The sequence below is a fragment of the Acanthochromis polyacanthus genome, chromosome 19 (assembly GCF_021347895.1).
Source record: "Acanthochromis polyacanthus isolate Apoly-LR-REF ecotype Palm Island chromosome 19, KAUST_Apoly_ChrSc, whole genome shotgun sequence".
In the NCBI taxonomy this organism is placed as follows: Eukaryota; Metazoa; Chordata; class Actinopteri; family Pomacentridae; genus Acanthochromis; species Acanthochromis polyacanthus.
The window spans coordinates 10,931,232-10,956,198 of NC_067131.1; the positions used below are offsets into that span (position 1 = coordinate 10,931,232).

At 40.8% G+C, this 24,967-nt stretch overlaps 1 protein-coding gene across 1 annotated transcript in view; it reads left to right on the top strand.

The window, feature by feature from the left end:
• Positions 1-24,967, top strand: part of nhlrc2 (NHL repeat containing 2) — a 31,177-nt gene that overhangs the window by 3,592 nt on the left and 2,618 nt on the right. Inside the window, exons 2-11 of the mRNA XM_022196041.2 lie at positions 75-227; positions 6,447-6,496; positions 8,099-8,504; positions 10,027-10,148; positions 10,229-10,358; positions 15,122-15,215; positions 15,587-15,818; positions 20,373-20,495; positions 20,700-20,909; positions 21,125-21,338. Of these exons, the coding sequence (XP_022051733.1) occupies positions 75-227; positions 6,447-6,496; positions 8,099-8,504; positions 10,027-10,148; positions 10,229-10,358; positions 15,122-15,215; positions 15,587-15,818; positions 20,373-20,495; positions 20,700-20,909; positions 21,125-21,338 (1,734 nt within the window). The remainder of the gene's footprint in view (positions 1-74; positions 228-6,446; positions 6,497-8,098; positions 8,505-10,026; positions 10,149-10,228; positions 10,359-15,121; positions 15,216-15,586; positions 15,819-20,372; positions 20,496-20,699; positions 20,910-21,124; positions 21,339-24,967) is intronic.

Sequence of the window (24,967 nt, forward strand, 5' to 3'; positions counted from 1 at the left end):
ATGTAAGGCTCAAACTGTGACTAAACATAATTAAAAGAAATGACAACAGCATTTTCCACTCTGATTCGCTCCAGGCTTAGAATGGCTGAACACGGAGGGGCCTCTGTCTTTGAACAAGGAGCTGGCTGGGAAAGTGGTTCTGCTGGACTTCTTCACTTACTGCTGCATCAACTGCATTCACATCCTGCCGGACCTGCACCAGCTGGAGGAGAAACACCCCGTGAAAGGTTTGTGCAGATGTTTGCTTCTAGAACAGCTGTCACCATGAGTGTTGATGCTAAACGGTTGTGACATTGATGAAAGCTGCGTGGTAACAATGGCAATTTCACACAACTAATTGAATCTACATAAAGAAACGCTGACATTGTGTGAAGAAATATTCTGTTATACATAATCTGAGAAAAAAACACCCACAAAAAGTGTTTAGTGTACTGATAAAAGCCACTTCCCATTATCCTCCCTGCTACCATAATGAATAGTGTGTCAATAAATTAATTATGATGATAAGAAATTACTTGATGTTTATGTAAATTACCTTGTATTAATGCAACCGAGGAAGGCATGTTTTATCAGTCCTCTCTCGGTCTTATGTTTGTCTGGCTGGTTTAAAATAATTATCACTCAATTAACCGTGCATGCTTTAATTCGAAGTTGTTCTCCCAAAATGTAGGGGTAAAATTGAATTGTCGCCCATGACGGCGTAGACGGTCTTATCAGTGAAATGGATTGCATCTGCGACAGGCAATGACAGATTGGAATTAAATGATAAGCCCTGTGAGGAGAAGAAAAACAACAGCGTGTTCTTCCATCTCACAGTACTTTCCGACTTCCTTGCACAGCTGCACTGAAGCCCTGCCATTCCTACTGAAGGCCTAAATCTTTGAAAATGGGTTGCAATTACAGTCTGTGTTCTGTGTAAATCCAATGCAAGGTGGGAAAAAAATCTGGGCTCTTTAGTTTTTAGGAAACGCTAATAAAACAGGAATAAATAGTGTATTTATTGGGGCCTATTTTCAGCTGTGGAGTAATACACTTTTGGCGCTCCTGTGGATAATTACGGCACCAGGACAGCGTTTGTGGTAGCGGTGTGGGTCATGTGAGGCTCAATTATGTGTTTGTAATTGTTTTTGACAACAGCACTGCAATACAGCTCTAGCCTAGCCGCGCTAGACAACCCACGGCAACTAATTTAATTATCTGCCAGGTGGGTCGAGTTACCCCCCCATAAGGCTCGAGGTTGGATGCTCCTAAAACTGGCTGGATGAATCACCATGAAGTGTAGAGTCAGAAGGCGGGCGTAACTAAGTGACGACAGAGGCGTGACGATTCTGACAGAAACAACCGGAAACAACTAGCCGAGCCGCGCTAGACAACCCACGGCAACAAATTTAATTCTCTGCCAGGGTCGACAACAAAAACGACAACAGTCGTTGAGCTCCATAAGCACCGACTCTGAATAATCTTTCTGTTAACATGTCTGTAATATACTTGAGCTTCACCCATTGACTGTATAAATAAGGCTTCACCGAACTCCCGCATCCTCTGATTTCCGGCGCTCTAGGAGCCTATTCGTTGCGCTGATTGGTTGTATACCTACCCAATTGCTGCAGAGTGATTTGATAGACAACTTTTTAGCCCGCCTCCCTCCCTGTCGAGCGGTCCTAGACCCTTGCGTCTTCAGAACATGGGTCTAGCGCGGCTAGGCTAATACAGCTCAGTAGTACAGAGAAATTTGGTTTATACAAGTATGTGGCTCTGTTCAGTTATGATAGATTTTCTCCTTGTTAAAAGGATGCAAGATAAAATTAAATACACATTCTGATTAGTATAAGTTTCAATTCTACCCTCCATTATCCCCTGCTCTATTATTACAAATTAAATATGCCTCCAAAAAGCAGCACTGACCTGCATTTGGAATCTGTTCCTTAAAGTCAGACTACAGCTGAGTGAGTGAGCCTCACAGCAGGCAGCAGCGCTCTGGCAGGCCTTTGCAGAGGAAACCCAATTTAAGTGCTCCTGTGTTACGTGTCATGCTGCATCACAGGAACATGTGTAAGTTCACTGGGGCAGTGCAACCGTAGTGCATCATTCTACTTCTTTTCCAGCAGCATGAAGGCCCTTATCTGAGCTGTCAAGAGACGGTCACTAAAAATAATTACAAGCTGCAGAGTAAGTGAGCACAGGGCCCATAACTGTACTGTGTGGAACTTCTCCATGCTGTGCTTTATATAGCCAACCCATGTAAAGTAGTCTCTGACATCCTGCTGGCCCCTTCAACAGAATAAAAGTATTAAAAGTCTGTTTTCTTGATGAAAAATGGTTTCGATTATTTTTTAAGCGTTAAATCTAAAGTCTAGGGAGCAGAGATCATTTAAAATATTTCTGTGTGTGACCTATATCTCAAATGTTGGTTGTTTTAACAGTGGATCATACATGCAGGAGACTATTTAATAATGTTTTTTGCAGTGTCAGTCAGCACTATCATATTTGCAGCAAAGACAATGTAGATAAATGAGCTGACTGAGTGGGACTGTTATTCCTCATGCTTTAGTGTGCATCAGGTTCATTGAAAAGGAGCAACTGTGGATAAAATGTAAGCATCAAACATCTGAAGGGTTGTCTGAGATCATAAGATGACTTTATGTTAAGAGTTTGAATAAAATCAAATGATTTTTTCATTCTGGTCGATTCAGAAATACTGAAGGATGAATGCCAAGCACAGCTGTAGCATTTGTGGGTCAACAGTCTCCTTGGGTCATATTCAGGGGCCTCAGGTGTTCGGTGCCTCGGACACAGCTCCAAAAAAAACCAAAAAAACAGGAGGTGATAGATCAAGGCTGGGTAGCTGCAGGTTATGACTTATAAAGGAAGCAGCTCTTTCTATGACTTACAGTAAATATTGGTTTGAGAATCAGCAGTGCTTTCCTTTAAGAGCTCAGACCTTTTGCAAAATGAATATATCGACTCCCATAATTAGTTATTTCTCATTCATTAATCAGTCCATCTGTTCATCCACTTCCTCTCGTTTGTCCAGATTGTGTTTTGATGGTCAGTGAAATGGATGGGAAGCTCGGAATTGCTCATCAAATGCATGAAAACCGAAAATAATCACTGAAAGCCACATTTTTTAATTTCAATTTGCCCATGAAACGGGTATTAAACTAACTGTTACATTACAGCTACATTTAACTTTATGAATCCTGCAGAACCCTTATTCAAAGGATCATCTGAGGAAGCTGCGCTGGTCGGAAATCTCGTTGCGAGCCTGACAGTACGCAGAACACACACACCGCAGTACCACCGCACATTATCATACTTGCCTTATCTCTGGCACTGTTACGGGTACATTCTGTTTGCTGCTCTGGTCAGTGAGGTGTGGGAGCCACCTAGTCCAGTCACTCCCACAGTCCACCCACCACCCACCCATCGTCACTGCAATCTGTGCCGCTGCTGCACTGCTTGGCAGAGGCTTGGGGTGACGAAATCCACGGTAGACTGTGTTGAGTTGACTGCTTTGGGACTATGTTTTTACATCTGTTTAGAACGTGAACTATAGGGTTCATTTACAGAGGATGGTGGTTTTTTTTCTTTGCCAAAAACAGGCTAACTTGAGCTTAATGAATGCCTCCTATGCATCTTATAAGCTGTTGGTTTATTCCTGCCCCTGGAATCAAAAATAAGCACACAGGAGCCACACTCAGTTTTTGCGCCACATATCTGGAACACTCTATCACCAAAAGCTTGCGCTCTGCTTTAACTCTCATGCCTTTTAAATCGGTGCTTTCTGCATGTTAACTCACTGTTTCGTAACTGTAATTCTTCACACCTCTCGTTCTATTTTATTTCAGTTTTCTCTATTACTTTGTTTCAACCCTTTTCAATCATAAAGGTGTTGTTTTTTATGGACTTTTCATATTCCCTTGTGTTATTTTTATATCAAGAGCTAAGCCACAACACGAGACCACCTGACTAATATTGCATAAGTCTCCTGCTTGCTGCCAAAATAGCTCTGAAGGTTTTTTGTGGTATCAGACCCCAAGACATTAGCAGCAGATCCGGGACGTTGTGACTTGAGTCCTCCATGAATTTGTTCTTTGGAGCCCAGCTCAACACATTGAGCTCTTTGTGATGTTCAAGCACTTTTTGGACACTTTTGTAGCATGACAGGACACGTTGTCCTGCTGAAAGAGTAGCACTTCCTTCTCTTCGGGGAGTACTATTCACTTCAGTTTAATTTTATTTATATAGCACCAATTCACAGCAGAGGTAATCTTTCAGGAGAAGACCTTGTAGATTTTAAACAGAGAAACCAACAATCTAAATATATTAGCTGGAATGAAGGGTTGTATATGGTCTGCAACAATGTTTAGGTGTGTTATAGTAACATCCATCAAGAGCTGTGAACATTTCCCACAGCGTCACACTGCTTCCTACAGCTTGTTTTATCCAATTATTAGACCCTCCAGAAAAACGCGGACAAAAATCCTTGATTATGCGGGCTAAAATCCTTGATTATGCGAATAAATATGCGGGTTTTTATATGCCATTTTATGTGGGGAAATTGCAGAAAGTTGCAAAGTATGCGAAAAGTTGTGAAATATGCAAAAATATGCGCGATTCACCTGCCGTCTGGCCGTGGAGGGACGTGTCCTCTAATCAGACACTGGGACTGCTGCGGGGTTACTGGACTGAGCCTGTGCTTTGGGAGGGGGAGAAGCTCACTGCAGCACCTGCTGCTTGTTGAGGACATTACCTGCAGAATGATCCAAGTTTTCCTGTCAGTCTCCAAAACGGCAGAAAAAGTCGCTAGATTTGTGGCTCGTCGCTTTTGACAAAAAAAGTTGCTAGGACGCTTTGGAAAGTTGCTAGAATTAGCGACAAAGTCGCTAAGTTGGCAACACTGGCGCCGCGCTCCGCATCAGCGCGTGCTTTCCAGTGTGTGTGTGAATGCGCGAACTGACGACGTCAGGCCAGGCGTCACATAAAAACTCACAACTCCATTTATATAGGTTATAGTTTTCTCATTTTATGCGGAAATTGTGAAATCAAGTGGGACCCGCATATTTCTTTTTTTTTTCGTGGAAATGTGAGATTCTTGCAGGAATTATGCGCTGTTTTGCGGGGATTATGCGGCCCTTTGGGAAATAATTGACCCCCGCATAATCAGCGGCATTTTGGTGATTAATGCGGGAATTCATGCGATCGCATAATCGCGTTTTTCTGGAGGGTCTAAATTATTGGTGCTTTCAGTGGTGGACAGGACTCAGGATGGGCACTCTGACCAATCGACAGTCCTACATGCCGATACGCAGCAAGCTGGGATGCATTCTGACAGCTTTTCTATCATAGCAGCACTGAAGTTTTCAGCCGTTTGTGCTCCTGTAGCTCTTCTGTGGGATCAGGCCACTGAGTTCAGCCTTCACTACTGTGTCATTGAGCTTGGAACGCCTGTGACCCTGCTGACAGTTTATTGGTGTTCCTTCCTTGAACCACTTTCAGTACATACTAATCATTGTATACTGCACAAAATGTGACCATTTGGAGAGACTCTGGTCCAGTCACCTAGCCATAATAAAGTCGCTCAGATCCTCACGATGCCCATTTTTCCTGCTTCCAACATATACTTTCAAGAACTGAAGCTGCCTTCTGTATCCCACATCTGGGCAGACACCATTGGAACAAGATGATTAATGCGTTTCACTTCATTTGTTTTTAATGTTTTAGCTCATCGGTACATGCAGTTCCATATAATTTAACTCTGAACAGGAAGGAAACTTCCTGAGATATCTGCTATGTAAGTTCCCTATTCTGAAAATTTTAGCTCTGTGAAAGGCTCTGTTCAAAAAAGCATCACAAACGCGCATCTTTCACAGTGTTACGCAATTCAGTTACATGACATTTGAATGCCTTCTCACTAAAAGCTACAAATTATAATTACTTGCTTTCAGTGTCTGCACAATAAAAGTAGTGTTGATAGTCTTAGATTACTGAGAAAAGACAAACATTTGCAGCCTTGCGGTCTGAAAACATTTCTAGGAAGCTCACATAGACAAAGGTTATAACATGCTTGAGGGTTAGAAGCCTGTTCACAAAGAAAGACCTTCAGTAGTGCAAACTCGTTTTTGAACAGGATTCTGAACCTTCTGGAACAGTCATTTATTGTAAAGAGTTAACATAGATGTGAATGAGTTCGCCACTGTAGCTGGACATGAGTTTAGCACTGCTTGTACATCTTTTAATTGCTGTCACACACTCAAACTGACAGTCATCTCCCGAAGTTGCAGAATGAGGTGGTTGTTTTGTTTATTTTCCTGTAAACATCACACAAACAAGACAAACAAATCTGAAAAGACAGCTTTTTGTGCTTTTGTTTTGTTTGCAGTTCTGATTTTTCCACCCTTCTGCAAAACCACTTATTGTTTTATGCATTTGTCTCTGTCTCTCAGATGGGTTGGTAATTGTTGGTGTGCACTCTGCCAAATTCCCCAATGAAAAGGTAAGTGGTTTTGTTTTAGTGTTAGTTTAGTGCTTTTTTTTTTTTAGTGTTTTCGTAACCGTTAAGTGTAAGCTTTTTTTTTTTTATTTTGGCAATGTTGTTAAGTTTGATGCAAGACAACCTTATGTCAAATGAACAACTCTAGTGAAAGAAGAAATCTAGGAGCCTGTACTGAAGCAAACATGACAATCAGATTTTTAAAGCTTGCACAATAATTATCAGTTACCACAATTAAAGTAATGTTTATATATTGTGCCATTGACATGTCCAAAAGTGTATATTTTTGAATAATCTTTCCATCCCATTCTTGTGAATGAAAGAAACGCCCTGAGAGAACTGCTTCAGATTCACTACGAATGTTTACTTAGTCTTTGGGATAAACCGATAAGATTTTTATGATCAAAGCTCCCTGTGACCTTACAAAACACATTTGTCTGAAACTCAAGAATTCACACACTAATAAGGATAAAATTGCACACAAATGTCTATTGGAGTAAAATGATAAAGTGATGAAATTTAATATCCAAAAAGCCACGATAAGGTTCTGGAAAAACACTTTTATGACCGTAATTTAACACCGTAACTCAAGGACAGAGGGTCACATGCTTAACTGGCGATGCTAATCTTGGGTGCCCACTTTAGAACTGTGAAGATTGTACAGACCTTCTTTGTTGTAAGGTTGTAAGGTTGCTGCAGATTCCATATTTGAAGTAGTGGATACAGCTTTGCTCTCTGTTTTTGTTCCTCTCAATGAACTTAGACACTTTGCAGTCAGCAGGCATGAAATCAGTCTGGTTGATAGAGGCTTAAAGTTATCAGTTTATACTAAAAGATTTATTCTCAGATCGTCAAAAATTCCTCTTCATATAATGTCTGGCAGGAGAATAATGTCCACTACTCTCCTGTCAATGGCAAGATGCTCAATATGCGCAAAACTTTTCTTACCCCATTGCCCAAAAATACTCTTTAAAAGGAAAAAAAAGAACTACTTACAGATTACTTAAGGTTTATTCGTGCGTTTCCACTTAAGCTTAGGTTCTGCAGAATTTGTTTTTTTGCAGCAGTTTTCATGTCTGCAATAATACGTCTAATTAATAAATTCCATAGAAGAGAAACAACAAAGAAACCAAGGCAGAAATTGTTGTCATTTTAAATAGAGGTAAAGTGATTGTCAGCATGATTAACAATAATTAGTCATGATTTAATTTATGGACTGTAGTGGGACATAAAAGCGATAAAACAGAGAATGATTAAGAAAAAAGAAGATATCGGACAGAACAGCTCGAGACAAAGTCATCAATCTCATTTGATCACACATGAACAGATGAGATGGTCCTAATTTAATCACTCCTGTTGCATATTTAGTTTTCGTCACCCTTATTAATGAAGAGGTCTAGTCATGAATGACAGGTTCTCTGCTATCACATGCTGTTAAAACATGACATTTAATGTATATCAGTTGTTGGCCAATATTCAGCATCCATGTCAGCCTTACATCTTTTCTTATAAATGTGACTCTAAAGTGAGGAGTTTATTAAAGTGTAGCAAATAAATTCACCAACAGATTTTCATTGGATTGCTTTCATCTCTGAACCTTCACAGGTCCTGGACAACATTCGCAGCGCCGTTCTCCGCTACGACATCATCCACCCCGTGGTGAACGACGGCGAGGCGCGTCTTTGGCATGAACTGGAGGTCTCCTGCTGGCCCACGCTGGTCCTGCTGGGACCACGTGGCAATCTGCTCTTCTCCCTGGTGGGTGAAGGCCACCGTGACAGGCTGATGCTCTTCACTGAGGTCGCCCTCCGGTATTACGGGGAGAAGGGCTTGCTGAAGAGTCACGTTGTCGGGATCAAGCTATACAGAGACTCCCTGCCTCCCAGCATCCTTTCCTTCCCTGGAAAGGTGGCCATAGACAACAATAATAAAAGACTGGCCATAGCAGACACTGGACATCACAGAATCCTGGTGGTTACTTCTACTGGAGTCCTGCTTCATGCCATAGGAGGTAAGAAGTTGGACAGGATGTTGGCATTCACTGCTAATGCATCCCTCCTTGGCATTTTTGAAAAAAAGGCCCATACCTTTGTGTTATGCTGTGTTCTGCTTTAAATGAGTTATCTATGAAAAAAACAAGTATCGTTCGTATTTTTTAAAAAAGCAGAATAAACAACATTATTTAGGCGACGTAGGTATTTTAGGATTACGCAAATGCCTCAACTACCCTCAGAGGAGCCACATGGTAGCCTGTGTTAGTCCCCAGATCAACAGAGAGGTTGGCAACGGCACCGACTAGTACATGCTGGGAACTGGCACCGACCTGAGTGTGGACGAACAAGGAGGAAAAAAAAAACGAGAGATCGGATTTATTTTGGTGGCGCTGACCTCATCTCTGTGCACAAACATTATAGGAACTGATGATGTGAATGTTTTGTGGAATACAAAGTGCAACACCCATCTTAAGTTGTGTTGTTTTGTTTCATCTTTACCAATGACAGCAACAGAAATAAATCAAATTTAAAGAAATAAAAATGCAACCTTAGCTGCTGTTAAAAAATGTTACAGATTTCTAATTTCACAAAAATGAAGTTTTAATTATCTGAACATGATGAGTGCAAAACATGACCGTGGTGATAGAGAGAGTTTGTTAGAAATGTAATTCAGTTCTTTATTCTTAGTCAAAGAATTAGGCACTAATCACACTTGAGCCTGTTTTATGGCGCTTATCCAGGTTGTTCTCTCCTGACTAGATCCTTGCTTGTGTTGCATCTACTCTCACATGTGCGTTACTTTTGATAAATGCATCTGCTAAATGAAATCCTAGGATTGTAAAATTAGTCAATTAAAGGACTCTGGTAGCCTAGCCGCGCTAGACCCATGCTCTGAAGACGCAGGGTCTAGGACCGCTCGACAGGGAGGAAGGCGGGCTAAAAGGTTGTCTATCAAATCACTCTGCAGCAGTTGGGTAGGTATACAACCAATCAGCGCAACGAATAGGCTCCTAGAGCGCCGGAAATCAGAGGATACGGTAGTTCGGTGAAGCCTTATTTATACAGTCAATGGGTGAAGGTCAAGTATATTACAGACATGTTAACAGAAAGATTATTCAGAGTCGGTGCTAATGGAGCTCAACGACTGTTGTCGTTTTTGTTGTCGACCCTGGCAGAGAATTAAATTCGTTGCCGTGGGTTGTCTAGCGCGGCTAGGCTAGTTTTTTTCCGGTTGTTTCTGTCCGAATCGTCGCGCCTCTGTCGTCACTTAGTTACGCCCGCCTTCTGACTCTACACTTCATGGTGATTGGTCCGGCCAGTTTTAGGAGAATCCAACCTCGAGCCTTATGGAGGGTAACTAGACCCACCCTGGCAGAGAATTAAATTCGTTGCCGTGGGTTGTCTAGCGCGACTTAGGCTAGGACTTTGGGACATTTGGTATGCAGAAAAAAACATTTCCACACTTAATATGAGATGTAAATGAGGTATTGTGGCTCATCTAGAACTGTAGTGCTCACTGGATTATCACTTCTCTCACAGGGCCTGAAAGTGGGCGAAAAGATGGCGACTTGTCCGAAGCGTCCTTTAACTCCCCTCAAGGTGTTGCCATTAAAGGAGACACTGTATACGTGGCCGACACTGAAAACCACCTGATTCGAAAGGTAGAGGCATTGTTTATTTTTTAAATTCAGTCAATGTCTCTGTGTATGTTTCTGTCTGAATATCTGTGTCTGTGTGCCAGATCGACCTGCTAGAGGGAAAAGTCAGCACTCTAGCTGGAGTTGGTGTCCAGGGCACAGACAAAGAGGGTGGAGCCATGGGACCTCAGCAGCCAATCAGCTCTCCTTGGGATGTGACGCTTGGAACTGCCGGTGAGTTTTTCGTGGTGTGGTCAGACTGGATCTTGACCAGCTTTTTATTGCCCCGCCAGTGTCACTGCATGCCCTGCAGAATCGCCTCTTTTCTGCTTTTTGCATTCTTCCTACATCCTGCTATACCATAAATAGTTCCTGAGAGTCATTCCTACCACTTATATTACCTAGACCTGTTGGAACTTGTTGTTTCGGAGATCAGAGTTCAGATGGAGGTGACATTGAAGGAGTGGCATGGCAGATGGCCAGATGACCCCCTTCACTCCAGATCTTTCTGACATCAGACAGTAGGACGTCTGCGTCGCCCATTATGTGCAAACTTTCCGAAACCGATACTCCCAAATTTTACACCCCTTCATGCCACGATCGAGAGGTGAGAGAGGACAGAGGGGATTGTTACTCCTCTTTTTATCTCTATTTTTTCATTTTATACTCCACTGTTTGACACTTTTAATCAGTATAATGCAGTGCAACACAATAAGTGGAGATATTGTGTGAAAATGTCCCTGTTTGTAAGGAATATTACGACTCCTTTCACCTCTGTATGATGAGGATTTGACACAGAAGGACTCCCAGAAAAAGGTGGAAACCCTCCGCAAACATCACCACAAGAAGCGGTGAAATAAATGAATAAGTAGCACATTCAGTGAGACAGTAACTCATAACTGACAATGTCTCATTCACAAAAGCTTTTTGCCTTTTCCTGAAATCCAAACAGACTCCCCATCAATCTTGGCACAGGTCTAAAAAGATCCCATAGGGAAGTGCTATCTTTCAAACTGCCTTTCTAATTTATTAAGCTCAGGCCCACGGGATGCAACATCTACCATCACACTGACCTCAGTCTTTCAGGAGCGGAGCTTTAGCAGTTTCATTCTGTGGAATCTTACTGGAGTATGATGATATCTATATAGTTATGTAAACTTCCTTTTCTCCTCCCTTTACATATTTTCCACATTCTGCCAAGTTATTTAACCATGCCCTTTATTCAGAGTATCTCAGCCACAAGAAAGTTATTATCATAGCTACATAGAGTAATACATAGAGCAGTTATGAGGTATGTTTTCAAATTTGCTTCTCTTTTTACAAAATGACTACACATTCCTGCATTCCTCCAAAATGTGGCCTTCTGCAATCATTATTGAATCGAGATGATTTTTCGTCTTTCAAATATTTTTTTTAATGGAGAACTCCACTTGTGTGTATTCCAGTAGCACTCTGCAGATGATGTTTCAATTTAAATAGCCAGATTCTGCTGTAATGGAGAGTCTTCCTGTGCGTAGTGCAATGACTTTGACTGAATAAGAATTGGATTTGCTGTGTTATCAGATTGCGGTGAAAATCTCTCATTTGGTTTAAATGGCATTACTTTGTCTTATCATCTGACTCAATCTTCTCCTAATTTCCAGTTTTTGGCCAGTTAAGCCATTTCACTTGATAAGTTGTATAGTGTTATGTTTACTTATTTTAAGGGTCGCGCTGTTAACTTAGTTTAATTCCATGTCTTTTCCCGTCTAGTAGAAATAGGATCTTTTCAGGCCTCCAAAAAAGCGATAGTCTTGTGATTGGCAGCGTACTGGCTTTAAATATTTTCTTGTTTCACTGTATAGAGAAAATCTTATACAACAAATTTTCAAAAGCAGACCTTTGGATTTATCATTTAAAGAATCGTCTGAAAGCAAGTTCTCTTTATCATCTAAGCCCTTACTTTTTCTGTCCTCATTGTGAATTAAGTAGGCATGTTCAGAGATTCTCAGAGATGGATCGAGGATAGAACCGGCTAATTAAGTTGTTGGAAGAGGCCTTTTAATCTGTGTAATCTAGTTCCAAGGGGATACAGTACAGTCTAGCTCTTTGCTAGTTCCTTATTTTAGTTCTACTGAATCGTTTGATGACAAGAAATCGGCAATGAATGGAAACTATGCAAGCTACCTGACAAGGTCTTTTATTTTCTCGCAAAGTAATCTAACCTCCATTTTACCTCAAAGCTCAGTCCCTCCTAATGCCTTTTATTATTTTGCCTTCAGCATTCAGAGTATCTTTATTATTAATCTCTTTTAATATGTGGCACAAAGTTGTTGTTTTTTTTAAAACTAAAGTGAAAAGCTTTTTTTTAACTCAGCTTTTGGAGCTCTCAGACCTTTTATCTCTAAATAATGTATGTCTTGTGTCGGAATGAGGTGCCATCTGTGGCCATTTAGTGTGCAGATAAAATGAAATGGCAATGAACTATTGTCATATGTAGAAATTGGTACTGTATGTGGCTATTAAATTTCACAACACTCTTTTATTCTCCTGGTTGGGTTGTTGTCATTCACAAATGATGAATACAAAGTTGTTTGGATTTCAGTTTATATTAGTAATGAATACATTATAGATTTTTACATTTTTAAAAGGTCTATTAGTTTTCTTTGTGTCACTTTCGGAGCATTATGCAATCCATTATTAGCAATTTATGTATTTGCTGTAAATGCAATTTTAAAATATATTCAAGTAATGACTTTACTACCAATTATCACACATGAATATCTTATTTATTGTAGAATTTTAGAATAAATAATACCTTAGGAAAAATCTAAATATTAAACGGAATTTCAGTCAAACTTTTACTTTTAGATATTGTGTTTAAGTTTGTATATTTATAGCCACAGTTTTCTGTGTTTCTTACAACTTTCTTGCCTCAGATTAACATTGTTTCCTACTAGCTTTGTATATGCTTCCTCAGTTCAAGGAAAACTGAAGCACATGTTGAGCCGTACCTGTAACACTGTGTGCTTAAATACATCCGACAAAGGATGACCGTGTTTGGCTGGACAGATGCTCAAAATGCAGTTTTAAAATGTATCCAATTAATGACTTTATTAACAATTAACACAATTGTTACACAATTGTCTTGTTTTTTTCAGAATCTAGGAAAAGCATAGTAGTTTATAAAGAGATTCTAATCAAACTTGTACTTTTAGAATATATTTAAATTTGTATATTTATTAAGTTGTCAGTTTATCTGTCGGCTTTCTTGCCTCAGGTTAACATTGTTTACTTTTAACTTTGTATGTGCTCCTTTACATCAAGGAAAGTACATGTTCAACTGCATTGTGTGCTTAAATACATCAAAGAAAGGATGACAGTATGTGCCTTGACAGAGTTGTTTATTCTACCTTTGGCAAGTGCTGTACTCCTCAACAGTCACTTTATATTGTAGTCTATTATGACTGATTGATTGGTTATTTTCATGTGGATTTAAAGTATTAAAACCATACGATTTCAGGATCTTTGCAACATTATTTTCTCATTACGTACAGGCCACTGCCAGAGGTGATCAGTCATAGTCACATGTTGGGCTCGGGTAGCTTAGCCGCGCTAGACAACCCACGGCAACGAATTTAATTCTCTGCCAGGGTGGGTCTAGTTAAAGGATGCTTCGGACAAGTCGCCATCTTTTCGCCCACTTTCAGGCCCTGTGAGAGAAGTGATAATCCAGTGAGCACTACAGTTCTCGATGAGCCACAATACCTCATTTACATCTCATATTAAGTGTGGAAATGTTTTTTTCTGCATACCAAATGTCCCAAAGTCCTAGCCTAGCCGCGCTAGACAACCCACGGCAACGAATTTAATTCTCTGCCAGGGTGGGTCTAGTTACCCTCCATAAGGCTCGAGGTTGGATGCTCCTAAAACTGGCCGGACCAATCACCATGAAGTGTAGAGTCAGAAGGCAGGCGTAACTAAGTGACGACAGAGGCGTGACGATTCTGACAGAAACAACCGGAAACAACCAGCCTAGCCACGCTAGACAACCCACGGCAACGACTCTGAATAATCTTTCTGTTAACATGTCTGTAATATACTTGAGCCTCACCCATTGACTGAATAAATAAGGCTTCACCGAGCTACCGTATCCTCTGATTTCCGGCGCTCTAGGAGCCTATTCGTTGCGCTGATTGGTTGTATACCTACCCAATTGCTGCAGAGTGATTTGATAGACAACCTTTTAGCCCACCTCCCTCCCTGTCGAGCGTGCCTAGACCCTTGTGTCTTCAGAACATGGGTCTAGCGCGGCTAGGCTAGGGCTCAGGCTGACGGATGACTGCTGCTTTGAAGCGTCACCACATGGTCGGAGGATGTGCCACTAGACCTTTAACTCCTCTAACATTGTCCTTTGAGAGTACATCCAAACACTCATTGCATATTCATGGTTTTATTCACTGTGTGGATGAATAATTGACTCACCCAAATAAACAGGATTCTACACCTTTTGAACTATAAAGTGCGACACTGGCATTGATGCCGTGAGTCAGATCCATATGCCTGACAGTGCAGCAGATGTGATCAAAAAGGACTGAACTCGGCACCGCATTAAAAATACAACTGTACGTCTATATTGGTTGTGTATCCGTCATGCTGACGGTGTTGCCTGTGCTGAGTGTGTCTGAGGTGGGATGTGACCTTTATCAGACGCGATCAGATGCGGTCGCTTAAACCTGCATAGCTGCTTTTTTAACTTAATTCTGACACTCAGCATTCACCAGACGCTCAAAGCATCTTTAAAAAATATATATATATATTATTTTTTTCCTAGCTCGCATACAACTTTCCAATCAAACCTGAAAGAACACTTGACCTCAAGGACAAATAGTAGTTTCTGGATGATATTGAGGATTACTGGTTGACAGCCAGAAGCAAGGACACAAGTTTCCTGCATCTGAATTTATAGTGTTTTAATTTTTTTCTTTTTAATATTTGTGTTTCATGTGTTTGTGTAGGCGGTGCTGAAGGCAACGTGCTGTGGATAGCCATGGCAGGGACTCACCAGATCTGGGCTTTGTTCCTAGCAGATGGAAAACTGCCCAAAGGAAGGTGAGAGACTGGTACACGACCATCACAGCAACCTGGCAACCACAACGCTGAAAATCCACGAATAACATTTTCTAAGAATATTAGGGGACACTGTTGTACTGCAGCTTTCCTCCTGTCAGATCCATTTTTAGATATATGTGGCAGGAAATATCACAGGGAATCAGTGAAAAAAATTATGTAAGAATGTGTCCTAGTTAAACAAAAGTAAACCCTTCCGATAGAGGAGATTTCCATCTTGGAAAATGCTGGGTAGCTTCAACAAATAGCCACGTTTACGATAAATACAAAGTCAGATTCTGCTTTATTTGAAATCATGTCCAGAAAAGCGTTACAGCTTTTCGTCATTGTGTTCCTTTTTACAACTTCAACAGTGAGTCCAAGGCTGGTATGTGCGTTCGATGGGCAGGCAGCGGCAACGAGGAGAACCGAAATAACGCCTACCCTCACAAGGCAGGCTTTGCTCAGCCTTCAGGCCTGGCCGTAGCCCCCGAGGAACCCTGGAGCTGCATGTACGTAGCAGATAGCGAAAGCAGCACCATCCGAACGCTGACATTAAAAGATGGAGCCGTCAAGTTGCTGGTCGGGGGAGAGAGGGACCCACTGGTGGGTATTCAACAGATGATGGATGGATTAATGTAATGGTGGAGAAGGTTTTTCTGTATCTGCTGTGTGTCTTTTCCACTCATGCAAGAAACTGTTCACATTGTAACGGTCTGGTGATTAGAAATGATATCTAAGCAAAACAGCTACAAAGAACAAGCACCACGTGACCCTCAAGAGCCTTTGAGGGGGTAAACTCTCTACTTTTAATCATTTATTTTTTGTCCTTTTCGTACACAATGATTTTACAGACTATACAGCGAACTGCAGCTTGAAAATAAAGAGGAAATTAGGTATGCATTTCTGAAGTATACTGAAGGAACTGCATAACCTTGTGCAGTATCTCAATGATAATATGTCCTGTACCTGGTTGTGCCTCCATAGATCCACAGAAATTATAATAATTCCTGCTCATTAATCTACCACATTTCTAGCCATAGTAAACATTGTGACAATCATGATGAAAAATGTTGTACAATTCTTAACCAGTCTCGAGGGCTCAGGGCCATTTTTCCATAGACAGAAAATATTTACTCAAAAAAAGCCACAAATGCATGTCGTCTCTCTTGCTTGCTGTAGAAGCAAAGCCTGGAAACAAATTTTTGGTACTGCTTTTTTATCCTCATACGTCCCCTCTGCTGTAGATTTCTCGCCACACTGGTTTATTTTTGAAACGTCCCAAAAGCTCTAAAGTAGTTGCCCACAAGAACAGGGAGTAATTAACTGGAGAGTCGTATACAGTTTATTCAATGTGGCCGAGAGCCAGCGAAAACCATTAATACAGTCTGCTGCCCACAGACATTGTAGCTATTATGGGGAGACAATGAAACATGAAACTTTAAAGAGAATTAAAACTGTTACACTTAAATGTCCATCTGAACTAACACCTCTTAGATTTGCACTTTTTTTGTCACTATATTTGCATCACAGCACTACATCTGACAGTTACTTGAATTTGAATATTTAGGTTATTTCTGTCTCTTACTGAGCTCTCACAAGACTTTTAAAGCCATCTTACTTCTGGGATTTAAACCATGTGATCTTGCCAACTTCCCCATATTGACTTCAGCATCCCGAAATGCTTCAGAAGAATCTGTAATTTGATTATATGCGGCTGACAGCATTGCAGCAAAAAACATGAATTGTCCGCTTTTATAGAGTCAGCTGAGCGTCATGCACTGAACTACGCAATGTTCAAAGTATTTAAAGGAAAAACCAAACTTGTTAGTACTCTGATACAGCAAGAGACGGATCAGAAGACCGTCACTGTCAGATTTGTCTAAAATTGTAGTTCGCGGCTCATTTGCTTTGCTTGACACAATGGCTGGAATTTGGGAAATAGCGAGCCGATGTCTGACCAAAGGTAAGCAAATTTGGCTTCAGTTAAAGCATACAAACTCACTGTATAAGTTTAAGAACAAGATATAATCCATTGCTGGCATGCTAGGTTTACTGTAAGAGTGATAGTGATCATTTTAACTTTTGGCAAGAAGGTATTTCTAAAAATCTCAAACTGTTCCCTGAACCCCAACAGATTTACGTAAACATTTCTGTTTTAAAACCTGTATTTAAAATGACATTTTTATGCCTTTTTCTGTGAGTGACAGCTATAGCCAGAGGCTTTATGTTTCCAGGTTGGCTTTTGTTCTGCTGCAGATGAATACTGAATACACAGTTTGAGGGAATTTTTTTTCAAATTTGACTCAAAATTTGAGTCAAACTCTTTGACTAAAAAATTAACTGATTGGAAAACGGAAGAATTCATGCTCTTATTGTGACAGAATATCACACCTCTGATAATGAGGTGGTGTCATTTTAACATCCAAAAAGTCAACGGTTAACTCATGTTAAAATGTTTGTATCAAATTTGATACTCCAGGATTATAACATGCTTTTTTTTAATTGTCATGTAACATTTTTGTAATGTAATCGACTTTATACCTATGAAAATACAAACACACCATTTTAAATACTTAATTAGCTCAATTGATCAATGAAATGCCATCTTCAAGTGCATTTTTAGTATTTTTACAATATCAATTCCTCTGAAATCATAAGCGCTATACTATATTGACCTATTTTTAAATGCCAGCAAGAGTAGAGGAGGAAGAGAGGAAAAAATCTTTGAAAATGTCATCAACACACTACTTTTGATGACTTAATTAACTTAATTGATGAATGAAATGCCGTCTTCAAATGCATTTCGAGTATTTCTTACAATAAAAATTTCTCTGAAATCATAATAGCTATACTATGTTGACCAGTTTTTAGATGTCAAAAAGAAAGTACATTGAAAATTTCATCGACAAAATACTGGATGGCAACACAAGTGACATGTAGCAGTTAGCATGAGGAGGAGACAGAGCAGGTTCTAGGCATGTACATGCATGTGGGATTAGTAGATATGTCCAGGGTGAGAACCTACTGGGAGATGGAGACAAAGCTCCCTGCAGGTTGTTGTTTTGTTCTTTCTTTTGATTGTAATTATTATTATATCAGTTTTTGTTATGAAGTGTGTCAGCTCACTCAATGCTAATCAGTAGACTGGAGCAAGTGGTTTAGCTTTAGCTTTAGATTATTGTGAGCAAAAAGTTGCCAAAAACACCTAATGTATCAAATTTGATACAAAAAATGTATCATAAACAAAATGATATGGCAAAATTTTTCTTTTGGATTTTGTTAGAAGGGGTAAAAAAAAAAAAAAAAACATCTCAGTTTCAAAAAATTTGAATTTTCCGGCTATTGTTTGATGGGTAGGCTTTACAGTGTTAACATCACCATGACATCACAATATTGTGCTGAAAAACTTTTCTAGCAGTTTTTCGACACAATAACTCGGGTACAGAAGAAACATTCGATGTAGGTAGTGTCTACAGATACGGACCCGTACCCGTAGCCTGTGGCCTGCGGATACGGCACTTTCCCTTACCATAAATATTAATGAGCCGTACATAAATATTGTATTTTTGGTTAAATTATACAATGTTCGCCGTCAAAGTCATTCATATAAACTGCCTGTAATGTGCAGCAAATAGTAGTTAACCGGCGCCAGCTCTTCAGTGACCTTAACGGATCCGTACCTCTAGTACAGATGCTACGGGTACGGGTCCGTACCTCTAGTACAGATGCTACGGGTACGGGTCCGTACCTCTAGTACAGATGCTACGGGTACGGGTCCGTACCTCTAGTAGAGATGCTACGGGTACGGGTCCGTACCTCTAGTACAGATGCTACGGGTACGGGTCCGTACCTCTAGTACAGATCCTACGGGTACGGGTCCGTACCTCTAGTACAGATGCTACGGGTACGGGTCCGTACCTCTAGTACAGATCCCACGGGTACGGGTCCGTACCTCTAGTACAGATGCTACGGGTACGGGTCCGTACCTCTAGTACAGATCCCACGGGTACGGGTCCGTACCTCTAGTACAGATCCCACGGGTACGGGTCCGTACCTCTAGTACAGATGCTACGGGTACGGGTCCGTACCTCTAGTACAGATGCTACGGGTACGGGTCCGTACCTCTAGTACAGATGCTACGGGTACGGGTCCGTACCTCTAGCATCAACCTTAGATGTAAGCTGCAACCTGACTAGGTAACAAAGACATAACACTTCCAGGTGATAGTTATAGTTTCCAAGTTAAAAGTAAAAGCTAATGGGGAAAAAAACTTCCCACCCAATCAGCTTTCTTCACTGTTCAGATTTCATTCACTTTGCGCTGCAGAGGAACTTCACAGTTCCGCTCACAGCTGCGTCACCATCTGATACAGAGGTAACGGGTAGTATGTGAGCACATGTAAATCCGCTGGCATTTGGAACGAGTCTACTGGTGCACACTAGGAGATTTTCCCAAGGATTTGTTCCTTTTTCAGCTGCTCTTGTCGAGCGCACTCTTCGGCTGTGGAGAGTCTGTGAACTAGACAGAATCATGAGACTTGACAGAAGATCGTTATCTCAGTTTTTTGTTTGCTGAACTGAGTGATGCAGGAGGAAAAGCTATTTCAATTCTTCCCCATTTTTGCTCTACAAATTGGTTGCTGATTGGCTGTAATAATGATTTATCGGTTTGTCACTTGTCACCGTGCAAACAATTTCTTCCGCCTAATCATAATTACGTGCTCATTTGTAATATTCTAATATTAATGTTGTTGTACTTTTCTTGAAAACTTCTCGGGAATGACTCATCTCCGTTCTGCACTGTAATTAATGCATTTGGAAGTAACAGCCGCCGTTTATTACTAATGCAGCTTATTAGTTCTTGTTACTGTTTAAATTGTGGCGCTGCATGAATTATTCAAGAGACCCAGAAATAATGAAGCCAATGTTGCTTCCATGTTTTCATTTCAAGGGTTCTTCTAATGGAAACTGATCATTTATAGCACAGGGAAACTTTTGGCCATACTTAATTAAAGGCAGTTTAGAATGTTTGCTTGGATATTCTGTTATTTGATTAATGTTAAGCTTAAAATAAGAGTCAAAAACAGCAGTTTGGGCATTTGTATCTATTCATATCTTCATTTGACCTCTTCTGAATATTTTGTCTTCTTCCAACCAGAACCTTTTTGCTTTTGGGGATGTAGATGGGAAAGGAGTGGATGCCAAACTGCAGCATCCTTTGGGTGTAGCTTGGGCGCCTGAACAAAGCCTGCTCTATGTGGCCGACTCCTACAACCACAAGGTAACTGGTGCACTGTCACAAGGCTGCTATTAAAAGGTGTGTTGTGTCGTAACGAGTTCCTTTAGATGATTAAGTGGATACCCACAGAGGTTAAATCTCCCTTTTCATCTAAAAAACATCCGTACATAACAACGTGTCCTTTTCTTTTTCATAATACCCCTTATTTTGTCTTTCACATGTCTGTGTGCGTGTGATTATGCTCAGATCAAGGTGGTGGATCCAAAGACGAAGCAGTGCAGCACATTAGCAGGAACAGGGGAGGCTGGAGACACTCTGGGCCCTGACTTTAGTAAATCCTGCTTCAGTGAACCCGGAGGAATCTGCGTCGGCGACGGCGGGAAGCTTCTTTATGTGGCCGACACCAACAACCACCAAGTCAAAGTGCTGGATCTGGCATCCAAGACTGTCTCACTGGTCAGATCTGTGTTTGTGTGTGTTTGACAAAAGTGCACTTCCAACCTTGAGAAAGTACTTTACATTTTGTCCACGTTCATGCAATTAATCTGTCCTAAAAGCTTTTGTGGAAGGAGAGGTTGGATAAAAGGTGATGAAGAAAGGACATTTTAATTGTCACCAGCTTTCTCCTTGCTCTTCTTTGATCTGAAGATCCAAATCTCTCTCCTATCCAGTTCCCCATCTCCACTGAGTGCACCGACTCGAGACCTGCTATGCCTTCGGGTCCAACCACAGCCCCAACGCTGCCAAAATCAGCTGCCAGGAAGGAAATGCCGCCAGTAGCTGTTTCCGTAGGGCAGACTGTCGTCCTGTCGGTCACAATATCGCTTCCAGAAGGAACCAAACTCACCGAAGAGGCGCCCAGCTGCTGGTCTCTCACAGCTGAGGGTGAGGCAACATGCAGTCATTGCTACAAGGGCAAAGTGCACGTAAATGTTCTATTCCAATTGACCCTACATGTACATTTAAATTCATACCCATGAAAGGCGTCTTAACAGTTGGTTAAGCCTCACCTTGTTGTTGCACTGCTGCGCAAAGTGTAGCACCTTTAAAAGAAAAGGTGGGTCAAGACATAGTAATGTTTGCATTTTATTGTAAGAGCAGACAAACATCTTTTGTAAAGATTAAAGAAGTTCCAGGTTTGGATCCCAGCTCAACATGTGGAGAAACCCAAAGCTTGACTGACCTGCTGTGTCTGTTTGCAAATGCTGAGCTCTGATTGGACATTTTTGCTGTTTAGAGGAGGGATTTAGGCAGCAGGCAGTGCTGGAAAGTCCAAGATATGACCAATATATGCTGGTAAAGAGGTATTAGGAAAACTGGAAGGATTTAAACAACAGAACAGAGATTCTGAAGGACTTATTGAACTGTCAGTTAAACCAAAATTTTAATTTGGACAAGCCTAAAAGTAAGCAAGCACTCAGAAAACACACAAAATATTAATAGAAGAGCCATCACATCACATTCTTCAATAGCCAAATCAAGTTTTAAATGCTATTCATGCATTGCTAGTAACATTTCAAACACATTTTTTGCAGGTTAACGTCCACATCTTTATGTTGAATGTGGTTACGCGTTGCACCGGTCAAGAGGTTTTCACACACAGCCTACATGCAACCTTGTTTTCATTTTCTCGTTTTAAATACTGCACTGGTTTTACAAGCCTACATGCCGCTTTCCACCTTGTTGGTTTGCAACACCAAGGCATTAGTGAGGGGGGAGAGAGGGTGCAGAATGTGGCAGCATTTAACCGTTTAATCAAAGTTGAACCAGAAAAATCATACGTCCACACTTAAGGAGTTACCTGTGAAAAGGGCGAGGTATGATGTGATCATATTTAGGATAGACTCACTATTGTTTTCATCAAGTTTCAAAAGGGGGAAAAAAAAATTGAATTTCATGTTATGCTGAAGTTTTGTTGTTTGCCTCTTGTGCTGAATGGTCACAACCTACACTGGTTCTCTACATTTGTAATGACCTTGCTGTAGAAGTGAACCTCTCATTCTCTCCTACCAGGCTTTATTTTGGTCTGCGATCCATGATTCTGTCAAAAAATAATGGCAGTGAATGATGCTTAACCTTGATGTCATTTTCACTGTACAACAAGCAGATTCTCTCTCAGGCAGCCCACGCCTGGGATTCATAGTTCACAGCTAAAGGATGGAGGAATACTTAAATCACTCAGGGACTCTTTTAAACCACCGGTGAGGTTCTATGTGGCAGGAACAATTTAATCTGATTTTTTTTTGTCCGTATTCTTGTTCAAATGACTTTGTTCAATTTTGCCAAAGTGTAATCAACCTCAGTGTGACTCTAAGATCGAGTGTGAGGTGATTTTTAGACACCAAGCCAGCAACAGTCAATGGTTCGTTCATTAGGTTTGGAACAAAAGTGTTTCTATCATTCTGAGCGATGCAGCATGCAGTCCTGGATATCAGCGGGCTATTTTTAGAACATTTCGATAAGACGACATGCCTTGGTTCACATAATTAGCTACCAGGCTATGTTACGTGATCTGCCGCTGTCGCATTATGCCCAGTCTAGACTCATACTGATCTGATCAGAGCAGGCAGGAATTTTAATGGATCAACTTCGAAGTGCACGGCGAATCTAAATTGTTTTTTAGTGGCTTTTTAGAAATGGCTTCCCTGGGACCTTATGTTAGGCATCAGCTTCATTAATCACTGCTGGCATGGATTTCGTTCCCTCTCTAGCGTGAAGTTTTCTCACAGTTGAAAATGTAGGCTTTTCTTTTTCGACTTTCATTTATCTTCCAGTGGCCATGTCTCTTTAGATGTGAGTTTGCATCTAAAAATATCCCAATTGTTTCAGAAAATGAATGTCCTCACCCTGACTTCATCTGATTTACAAAAGTAAGTTGGGACTACTGTTTCAGAGGACACTGTTTGCTGATGCTGTGTAAAGCTCACGCTCGAGGCCATCCAGCACCGAGGCTGCGCTAAGCCACACTCAGCAATAAATCTGGATGTCAGGCAGACATTCTCACACAAACACTTCTGCTCTTTCAGAGTATAGCAGAAATGAGATGGATATATTTCCAAACTATGCACTGATCTTGTTTTCATCCATGCTGGCAGTGAATCCCTGGGGAAGGGTCTGTCGGTGGGCTGCCAAGTTTGTTTTTAGAAGGAATATTTATTCTACTCTGTATCTATAACTTTTGGCCACACTGCCATGACATTCATCGTGCCCGGAGGTTGTATCATGATGACTTTGATGATTTGACTTTTCATCTAGTAGCTTAATTCTGGTGGATTTGAGTGAAATGTTCCAGAAACATTTGGTTTAGGTATTAATGGCACACTCAGGATGAATTGCAGTTGTTGATCACTTAAACCTTTTTTTATTGTTTTGTTTGTATTGTTTTTTTTGTAGCCCTTTGATGACTTTAGTTTATGACAAAATACTTGCAAAATTCATAACAATCCCACCTGCCTTTGCTGTAGATTTTGGTCAGTGTTAATAAGCAAATACTGACCTGCATTACATGATGAATGTGGTGAACATTGTACTTGCCTAGCATGAGCATGGTCATTGTTAGCATGTTAGCATGCGGGCATTAGTACGAGAATTTTTTATTTACTTTCTCACATTGTGCTTTACAGTTCTTCTGATTCATATGAGCACTTGGTGTGTCGGGCCAGTCATGATAAGCTGCCACTTTAGTGAAACACTCTGCAGACACTGCAGAGAGGAGAGATTATGTTTACGTGATGCATTTGTGGCTCGATATTAATTTTCCCTCTCTGATGGTATCCATGTGTGGCTGCTCTGAATGGCTGCGATGGTGTACCTGAGGCTAGATTTGGTTAATGTATTGACTTTGGTTGCTGCTGGGGTTTAATCTTTTATGCTACAGAGAATATTCCAGAAAATATACCAAAGATTATTGCGAGGCAATGCAAAAGTATTTGCCCGGCAACGCACGATTTATTGCAATTGAATGTAAAACTTATTGCAAGGTAAGTGGAGTGTAAATGATTAATTTGTAATTGATTAATTGTGTTGGTAATTTAACCAATTAAAAATACATAAACTGATAAGGCAGTAGATGAAAGACAATCAGATGTCAGAAAATGTATTGTAGATCAGCTGTAGTGCCTGGTTGGCTCGTATTGTTTATCACGGTAGCGACCACAGGGGGCAAAAATCGGACAAATCACAGTTCTGTTTTGGCAAGCTGAGAGGTAATCTAGTGAAGTGCCAGCATGAGAAAGTGTCGTGTGACTGTTAATGAACACTAACCAGTGCTCTCATCTTATTGGTGAGCTGAAGTGGGCTATGACAGTGTTCCTATGAGCTAGTGGCTGATGGTCTGCAGTAGTGGAGCAGTCTGTTGAGCATATGACTGCATTTAAAGCAGCTCAATCAGAAAATAGGATGATGTCCGCTGAGTTTTATGTTTTTGATTAATCGATAACTTGCCAATTAAGGCGGCAAACTATTGGTTTAGAAAATTGTTCAAAATTAGCATCCTTAGAAGCAAACCAAAAGTA